This window comes from Dreissena polymorpha, chromosome 12, assembly GCF_020536995.1.
Source record: "Dreissena polymorpha isolate Duluth1 chromosome 12, UMN_Dpol_1.0, whole genome shotgun sequence".
NCBI lineage: Eukaryota > Metazoa > Mollusca > Bivalvia > Myida > Dreissenidae > Dreissena > Dreissena polymorpha.
Genome location: NC_068366.1, coordinates 59,783,043 through 59,793,042, shown reverse-complemented (window position 1 = coordinate 59,793,042; position 10,000 = coordinate 59,783,043). Strand labels below are relative to the sequence as shown.

Genomic DNA, 10,000 nt, shown 5'->3' with positions numbered 1-10,000 from the left:
ACCCGTTGATATACTTTGCGTGCATTTCTTCTGTAACAGATAAAGAGATTATACAATAAAATATGTATAAAATATTTGTTGAAGGTGTTTGAAATTTGCTTTGAAATAGGCTTGATATCATACACACACCTGAAAAGATATATTTACTTTTGCAATCAAATGTTTAATTAAGCTGTTTACGCATTTTTTAGATAAATACTAAGATCGTCCGCTTTCTTTGCATGTGTACATTTGAACAGCATTTAAATGATTGACTGGCAGTCAAACTTTTAGAAAAAGAAAACATTTTATGCAATAGATTAATATACATATGTGCTCTTTTAGTAAAATTTACTAGAATAGTTCTATAATATGTCAACATCTGTATGATCTTGGTATGTTTTGCATGGCGATGTAAGAACCTATGTACAAGTTAGAATTAAGTGACGTTTAAAAGGATATCATTAAGCAAAGTCAATAAAAATTCTTAAATGTAATCTTATCTTTTTAATATTTCAGACAAATCTCTCGAGTGCTTTATGCGGTTATTGGAAATTTGGAAGGTACGCTTGCTGACTTGCTAACAGCGTTCAGTGAGGGGCTGAACTTGAGTATTGATTTAAAAAAACATGTTGTTTTATTAAACAATATTTGTGTTGTTTAAAAGTATTGACGTGTTTCGGGTTATTTATTACCACTACTAAGAGTTCTTATTCCAGTGCTAACCAGACGGGAAAGTGGGCAAGTGACGGATGTAGGGTTAGAGAATCCAACAATTCATTCACAGTCTGTGAATGCGACCATCTAACCAATTTTGCTGTGCTTATGAGTCCATTTGTCGAAGTTAGTAATTGCTTAGATTTTTGTTTCGGCTCTAAGCATTTCAAATAGTGCAATATAACAACTACTTATAATTTTTACTCATCAGGATTGTGCTATTAAAATCGTTTGGCCGAGTAAGGTTATGCTATAAGACAAGTTTGCTTACAATTAATATAACAATATGTTATATGTGCAAACTTATTCAAACTTGTTTTTAATGCAACATCAATGTTCAGTATACTTGTAAAAACATGGCCTATAATTCGAACAGGTTTTCTATATTTCCCATTTACATAATTGCATAATCAGGAGTTTTGTAGAAAAATTGCTTTGTTCAATGCTGATGTTATTCCGTAACCTTTGATGGTGCGTTAAATTCTTATATAAATATTTTCATTTAAATGTTAAGGCTGACTCGGAGTCCATTCCACTTCGAGTTGTCTCTATTGTCGGCATTGGACTTTCTATGTTGTGTCTGTTGATAACAATCCTGATACACGTATGTCTTTGGAGGTACGTTGAGTATTTAGTTATCTTATCATCATATCATTTCGTGCGAGAAAATAATAACTTTATGTATACTTTATTTATTTTAACACCGGTCTTCTTCTTGCTTTTTTTCCTGGCAAAAGGGGTCACGAGAAGAGTCCATGTCTCTATGCATTCACAAAAAGTGAATGAACTTAAATGTTTTAACATGCCCTAACTAAACAAATGTTTGCATTGCCGGTTGTTTAACTAAACTGTTTATGTGTTACGCAAATAACTATTGAGTTGTCTGTGATCTATGTTATTTTACAATCCTGTGTATGCATTACGCAAATGTACTCTGTATAGTTTGTGCTCTATTTTAATGAACTATACTGTGTATGTGTTACGCGACAGGGTTCTGAGGAGTTTGCGCTCTATTGTTATTTGACTATAATGTGTATGTGTTATGCAAGTATGTACTAAGTAATGTTTTCTCTACGTCATTTACTATGCTGTTAAGGTGCGTCTTTTTCCATAGGTATCTGAAGGGTGAACGGGCAGTCCTCTTACTCAATCTCAGTATTGCTCTGCTGTCCTCTTATATCATATTTCTGGCTGGAGTTGACCGAACAGAAAGCACGGTAGGAATATAAAAAATGTTAACATACGAGGACATACCTAAACATTACTTCACAGAATATTTTAGTTGTTGTACACATGAGTAACTTAAGATACAATCTCTAATAACTGTGCTGGAATTGTTTTTTTAATGAGGATTCACTGCCAGTGAAGACCTGTAGTCAGGTCAATATACACTTAAACCTACCCCCCCCCCCCCACAAGAAAGTGCTATATATTATTTTAACTGATCCTGGTAGGCTTATAGGTCTTTGATAAAATATCAAAATATTACCGAAATCCTACTTCCGGAAAAAAATCAAAATGGAAGCCAAAAAGGCCGTAAAAGCCTATACATTATGAAAACTTTGTTACTATCCGCTCAAAGTTGTTGATGTTAGTGTCTTAACTATGGTTTCCGGGGGTGGGGGTTGAACACAGTGAGATCATGAGACATAGTGAAAGTTTAGTATGTTACACAGAAATTAAACATGGCATCCAAAATGGCCATCAAAACAATACGAAGGAACTTGAGTCACTCACTCTTGACTCAAATCTGATGCTTGTTATGTCAAACGCCATAGTTTGTCAGACAAGGAACACTTAAATTGCAATGTTGGTATACCTAAGCAGTAAAATAATCACGAAATCCAATTTATGGCATGCAGCTGTCCGCTATCACCTGATACAAAAGCACACGTGTCCATAACACTTGTGTCAGAGCGTTACATTTTCGGTGTCGTCCTCTTCCTTCTCCTCAGTACCGACCTATTTTTGATTGTTTGGAATGTTACATTTTTCTGTTTGGCAAGGACAACATACAGCAGTTCAACGGAGTCCATAGTGTCTTCAGCTGCTTAGAGGGGATTTACGTCCTATAAACCAGATAAAATGGATGATTTTGAATAGTTCTTCAGGTATAGGATTATTTTGGTCATAACTGAGTGTAATTGGTCGTTGTCTCGTTTTCATCCCCATTCAGTCGGTTTAATATTATTTGCCATCCCCGTCCATACCGTGGTTTGATAGTACACGCGTTGGCTGTGGACTACTGTTGCATGTGATGTTGGGGGAAAGTTGCTCAGGAGTGACGAATGTTTCGGCAGTAGCCTTTTTGTGAAAATATTTCGGCACAGTGATTCTAAGGAATCATTGGACTTGCCACTAAACAGGTCCGCCAGTATGCATATTCCAAGATTTGATATGTCCGAAAATCCTTGAAGTTGAATAAAAGCCTGAGTAAGCAGGAACAAATAGCTACTCATCGCACACTTCGACTAATAAAGGTCCTTTCAAAATGTTAATATCGAACTCTTTGTGTATCAGATCAGAAGTAGATGGTCTTATTGTCCATTTTGGAGTAATGCAGGAGTAAGATGAGCAAATCGGTATCCTCGCCCACCAAAGTTGTGCCATGACGGAATCGGTCCAGTGATGCTTATCCAATATCAACGTCTGCATCCCCTGGTGACAGAACGGCATAAGTTTATTTTTTAGTTAAAACTGTGCTGAAAAGAGCAATGATACCTGCCAAATGTTTGTCACAAGACAACCCGTCTTCATTTTTGCATAATAATTATGCTTTTTTTAAACTCAAAATATTGTTTATGTTGTTTTTATCCTCGTATTGCGTTATATGAGTCGCACTTTTTCATGGTAAACAATAGAGCAAAGATCCACAATCAAGCACGTTACAAAAGTTTAGAGGGATACAGTTTATCACAGCCTCAATTGATGCAGCATTATCTCTAATTGCCTGAACGATATGAGGCTTGTCTGCTTTGCGAAGAATATTCCTTGCTTCAAAGAGGGCATGAGGAAAGGGGCTCAGTTTATAATACAATATGTCTTCAATGGAACGATCTCCAGATTTTGACACCACCAGTAAACGCTGAAACAGAATGGCAGGATCAATAGCATGGTCAGAAAAGATCTTAACAAGAGTTTCGGTCCTGTCTTTTAACTTGAATTTATAAGCAAAAGCCTACTTTCCTATTTTATCTCTTCTGATCTTCTTCCCAACCGCCTAAAAGTCATGAATATGTATATCTCATCTGACCCAGGCAGAGCAGGAACAGGTATGTTGGGGGAGCAGGTTGTAATCTTTTTCTGCCTTTTATCGGGATCAGCAGCATCTCTTTCGATGCGCACCTCAGTTGAGCCTTTGTGTTGTGGACTAGAAGTATAAGTTAGGTATAGGTCAAGTCTGTGAAATCCTGCATCGCGATGTTTTACTTGGATGTTACAGGTGAGATAGGTTCCAAAGGTTCGTTTTTTTCGGTCATCACACAGCCGCAATTTAGCCATAAGCTGCTAATTAAGCTATAAATGGCTTGTCTTTGAGGTCTTAGCAAATTCAAGTTTCTTCTTCTTAGTGGCCGCCACGCTCGAGTTTTATCACAATCTCAGAACATGTTGTATATGCTAGCTTCCTCACTTCCTGGGTCATTTCGGCTATGAGCTCAGCTGCTAGCTGTGTAGGTAATTGTCAACCCGAAGATGGCCCCGTAAAGCCTCTGAACAGTTTTTCCTGAACTAATATGCACAATGGCATTTTCTCCATAGACAGTATCAAGTATGTTTTGAGACCGGATCCTTCCATGAGGGATCCTATGGTCCCCATCAAGTTCATACGTGTATGAACACACCCAAACATAGAAAACGTTTTTCAGACAACATCTTTGTGTCGCATCAATTATGAGTTCGGCAACCTTCCAATACAATGTTGGTCATACGTTGAATGGTGTGAAGGTTGTGGCAATTATTCAAACAAATTCTATTGTTGACATAATGCGCGATATGTCCCCGAAGAACATATGAATAATTGGCAAGATTTTAAATGACAACTGCTCTGGGTGCTGGCATCCCTGATGCAAGATATGCATTAGTCCCTGCCAATTTGGTGTTGACTGCCTGAAGCTGAAGAAGACCTCCCACAAAATATCATTCCTCTCGTCATAATCCATAAATCGCCGCAGGTCAAAACTATGGCGTTTGACATAACAATCATCACGTTTGAGTAAAAAGTGTCTTTTACGTACTTTTTCGGTGGCCATTTTGAACGCCATGTTGGATTTATGTGTAACATAATAAACTTACACGATGTCTGATGATCTTAATGTTTCCCCCCCCCCCCTCAAACCTAGGTTTAGACACCAAAATCATATAATTTGAATGGATATTTACATAGTTATGAATATGAATTGGGTTCTTGAACAGCGAATTTCCGGACGTCCGATTTTGGTAAACATTTGAAAGGTCATATAGGACCTGAAACACTACCAGTATCAGTAAAAATACCTTTTGTAGGAATCTTTGGGTGGTTGATAGTGTATCGTTCATATAATGACCGGCTTCTGTCTTGTGAAGGCATGTTGATTACGTCTCAATAGCAGCAGATAAATTCTTTGATATTTTAATCAAGTCACATTACATTATACATGATTGAGTGGTTTGTCAGAAAACAAAGGTGACTTTAGACGAGTGCACGGTGCAGATTAAACGGTCATGTACTTGTGGTACAACTTAAACAATTCCAGGAAAACACAAATATAGGATTGATGGTTATTAGAATATAAATACGATTGACAAATAGCTATGAACAAAAATAATACTTGACTTTACCTTTCGTTTAAATTAATGTAAATGAACGTGTCGTTATGTCTTAAAACAGAAAATATTGTTGTTAACGTAAAAACATAAAATATTAAAATATAGAACAGGCTCTTTATAATTTGTAAGACAGTCATTCTTTACATCAAGTCATACAACTAAAAACCATTCGGGAATTTAATTAAAAAAACAACAACATAAATACGCAATGATTTATCGGATGAGTTTTAATATTCAATATTTACAGCATTTGTACGTTAACTAAAATTGTAAAATTACTGCATTTTAAGTTTTGATTCTATGGTATAGAGGGGATGAAAAAATTATAACATCATCGATAATACTGGTATTGGTATACATACAATTTGTTTGTTTTTATTAAACATGCGGCTCATAGTACATTATGTTTTTCTTATATCAAAGGCGTTCTGCGCTGTGGTGGCGGCATTGCTGTAGTACATATACTTGGTGGTATTTTGTCTGATGTTAGCCGAGGGTATTGAACTAGCAGTTTCGGTACTGTATGTGTTCGCAACAAGGTCTAGACTCCGGGTTCTTGTCGTTTCTGCCTGGCGTATGTACAACGTCTTTGAATAGCTTGATTAAGTCGCTTTAAATACACACTTTGGTGTTTGGGTGATACTGCTTGTTTGATTTGAAGTGCTTACGTTCGTTTTTGAAGGTAGTTATTTAATTTAAAGTTAAATTCGGTAAGTAATTATAAGGATGCTTTTGTAGACTCTCCGTATCAAAAATAATTTGACCTTGTTGAATGGCTTTGCAGTTTTACCAGCGATAGTTGTTGGCATTTCGCTAGGAGTAACTAAAGCGGAAGGCTATGGAAATGAACATTTGTAAGTTACTTTAACTTACTTGAGCTTTAATTACATAGAAAACAAGATACAATTAATTATGCATACATATGTTTAATGTATTGTCCATGTTTAATAATAAAACATAACATGAGCATCTTAAATAATAAAGAATAATAAAATTGTTATCTTTTTTTTCCTTGTTAGCTGCTGGCTTTCCATCTCTCGTGGTTTAATATGGGCTTTTGTCGGACCTGCCATAGTCATAATAGTCGTAAGTGGTGGCTATTTTTAAGTTGTAACAAACGGATACATAGTATCAAAACATTTGAATTACAGCAGCACATTTCAGTATAATTGTCGATAATACAATATTCAAACACATATGAACAAGTAGTGCACGTAAGAAAATCGATTTTAAAATGTATCGCATTCGAAAATGCGGGGATACATCCTTTGCTTTTCTCTGTCGTTTGGTCGATCAGTCGAATGGTAATATGATAAAAAGCTAATTTAACATTGGGTATTGTATGCCTGGTTATATGAGTCATTGTGCCATAAATGCGCTCAAACATTGTGTTATCTTGATCATTGTCTGTACAACAATACTTTTGGGCCAGTTTAATTAATAATTTACTGATTTGTATTAAAAAATTTAGATTATTAAAATGATCACAAATTATTGCTACTAAGCTGGTGGATCTACATGTTTTACAAACATGCCGTGTTTATTTACAATCTTCATGTCACTCTACATCATACCTATATAACATTAATCCAAAAATACACGGACGATATAACAGCTGAAATGTTGAAGTGTAACCTGTTCGCTTTTTGCAGTTCAATATTATCTGCCTTATACTGGTTATAAAGAAAATGTTTGGCATGAAATCAATGGAGACCAAGACTTCTGCAGAGAAGATAAAGTAAGTTTGAATAAGTTCATTGTAAAAATTTATACCATATTTAATAAATTAATTAATTAATAACTAATTTATTAATCAAGAACTTTGCTTCAGGTCGCCTTATATGATCAACACCTGTTTTTGGAAGCCTAGTTTAAGTCATTCAAACTGCTGTACTTTTGTTTAAGGCGAACGGAATATATGGATAAACATTATTTACTCGTGCATTACACCCACCTAAAATGTGCTTACAATCAAGTATGTTAGTAAGTGTATAACTTTTTCAGAACTAGTTTGCGTTCTCTGTGCGTGCTCGTGCCTCTGATGGGCGTTTCGTGGATACTCGGAATCTTCTACATCAACGATAATTTGTTTTTTATGCAATACCTATTCGCAATCTGCAATGGACTTCAGGTGACAGTACACGACGAGCAATTTTTATCAGAATCCATTTGACTTATATTGAAATACTGACAACACTTTAACACAATAACATGAATGTAACACATTTTATTTAACTGATTTCGTAAACAGAGCTACGGAATTGAAACATGAATGCTGTGTCGTTTAAAAACTATTGAGGCAAAATTTAGCATTACGTTTATCATGAATATGTGTGTTTTTTATTCATCTTCGTATACATATGAATAGGTGAAGAGTTGAACACAACGAAACCCTGATGACAGCGAGACAATTGCATGGAGTGACAATGTTTATTGACAATTTAATCGTTCAAGTGCATTTGTTCTTCTGACGTGTCCACCTTTTGTCTTAATGTTTCAATATCTACAATTGTCAATTTCGATATATCTTATGTATGTGTTTTATTTCGTACACTAATTTCGCATTAAACTTGAACATCAGTAACGTAAATACATTTTTATTTCAGGGAGTTTTCATCTTCATATTCCATTGTTTGCTTAACAAAAAAGTAAGTACAAATTCATACAACTTCATACGTAACCAAAATTATATAATGTGTATTGCTGCTGTTATTATCACTATTGATATACACGACAACTACGATGCCGTGTACGCATGATCCGTACCCGTATACGATGTCCATGATCTGCGTCCGTAAAATTAACGTGTGTCATACCTACCTACAAACACGTCATTGTGTTTTTTCGGATTTCGAGACGAATCGCGTTTTTTTATATCTGAAAGGGATGGTTTTATGTGAATGATCAAATATGCAAGGCCAATTTTCATGAAAACAATTTTCATTTTCGTATTATGCATTATTCATATTATATGGTAGATAGTGTCTAAATAATTATATGATAAACATTCCGTAAATGCATGCTTAATACTACTATTTACTGTTCATAACCATAAGTTATATAACTGTCCTTAACTAAATTTTAATGCAAACAATGCATACACACAGTAATACGATTACATGTTCGTTTCAGACAATATAATTATAAGTTTCAGTAACACAAAAAATATCAAGTTGTTTATTAACACATAAAATAACACCAACATGCAGTTTCTTGCTTTGGTTCTGGCACTTTACATTCATTCATTCATAGACTAAATGCGGTCTTCTCAACTTCTCTTCTTATTGGAACAGAATTTCTACAAATCTACAAACAGTTTTAACCACCTTCAATTTTACAATACTAATTACTCATCTTGGGAAACTAGTTTTTCAATCCACAAGCCACATTTACCCCCCTCAAAGTGTCCATATACAATTATCTACAGGATATTTGTTGATTTCGGTGTATGAGCGAAATTCATATCACGATTGATTGTAAAAACAACATTTTCACAAGTGGCGTATTCATGAATAGCAAAATTACTTTTTATACACTAATAAGACATCAACCTTCTAAAGCGCATGGGGTGGCCTTATCAGTTGATAAAAATCAAACAGACATGATGATTCTCGATTTCTTGAACGCCATCAACCGCGTGCCCCACCAGCGTCTTTTAAGAAACTGCGGAATCAAATGGCATTGGATCCTATCACTCCTTCATGATCGAAAACAGAGCGTCATTCGTCCTCGTTAGTGCTTCTATGAAGCCCCAGTTGTCAAGGCAGCTTATGTTCCTTTTCTTAATATTTTATCACAGAATGTGAACGACTACAATCCATCACTTGGCTTATTGCTGATGACAGCATCTTTTTAATGCCAGATATGGTCCAACAATAGAAAGACAGATCATAGAGGAAGATCTGGGCAAAGTAGGAAGCAAAATGAGGAATGGACTTTCATTTACAAAACTGCAGTCTTCTAAGGGTAACCTTTCTTTATTATACACTGAACACAATCAGCACATAAAAAGGTTTTCAGCTTAGCAATGAAACAGTCCTGTTAGTGAGAGGCTTGGAATTTCAGCATGAAATCATACATTGACAGAGCCTCACCCAAGTATCAAACATGTATATTTTCATTAAACTTAACACCAGCAAAAACTAAAAACCAAGGGCATACACCTCACGCGTACGATCTAACCGTGAATATTGTTGTCAAGTCTGGCACTTCAATAATAAGATATTGAGATAATTAAGTTGAGATGGTAAAAGATTTGCAACAAACCAGTTGCACAACACCAGCAGTGTACCCGATATTATCCATTCAATTGAATGAGAAACATAACAAACACGCCGATCAAACCGCCAGCACTTCCTGTTCAATAAAAGAGTATACCATCAAGTAGACATTGATCAAGCACTATATCTGAAACCCACTAAGTTTATGCCAGCAATACTAGATTCGTGTATTTTTCCACAGGTAGAGATTTCCACAATAAAACTTCCTTTCCTCTGGT

At 35.4% G+C, this 10,000-nt stretch overlaps 2 protein-coding genes across 2 annotated transcripts in view; both read left to right on the top strand.

Annotated features, from left to right (window-relative positions):
* Positions 1 to 8,155, top strand: part of LOC127852653 (adhesion G protein-coupled receptor B3-like) — a 25,332-nt gene extending 17,177 nt beyond the window's left edge. Inside the window, exons 14-23 of the mRNA XM_052386604.1 lie at positions 499 to 542; positions 699 to 822; positions 1,211 to 1,314; positions 1,811 to 1,913; positions 5,926 to 6,076; positions 6,287 to 6,356; positions 6,522 to 6,588; positions 7,155 to 7,240; positions 7,507 to 7,633; positions 8,109 to 8,155. Coding sequence (XP_052242564.1) covers positions 499 to 542; positions 699 to 822; positions 1,211 to 1,314; positions 1,811 to 1,913; positions 5,926 to 5,958 — 408 coding nt within the window. The 3' untranslated portion in view covers positions 5,959 to 6,076; positions 6,287 to 6,356; positions 6,522 to 6,588; ... (1 more) ...; positions 7,507 to 7,633; positions 8,109 to 8,155. The remainder of the gene's footprint in view (positions 1 to 498; positions 543 to 698; positions 823 to 1,210; positions 1,315 to 1,810; positions 1,914 to 5,925; positions 6,077 to 6,286; positions 6,357 to 6,521; positions 6,589 to 7,154; positions 7,241 to 7,506; positions 7,634 to 8,108) is intronic.
* Positions 7,209 to 10,000, top strand: part of LOC127852651 (adhesion G protein-coupled receptor L3-like) — a 44,072-nt gene continuing 41,280 nt past the window's right edge. Inside the window, exons 1-2 of the mRNA XM_052386603.1 lie at positions 7,209 to 7,240; positions 9,365 to 9,468. Coding sequence (XP_052242563.1) covers positions 7,209 to 7,240; positions 9,365 to 9,468 — 136 coding nt within the window. The remainder of the gene's footprint in view (positions 7,241 to 9,364; positions 9,469 to 10,000) is intronic.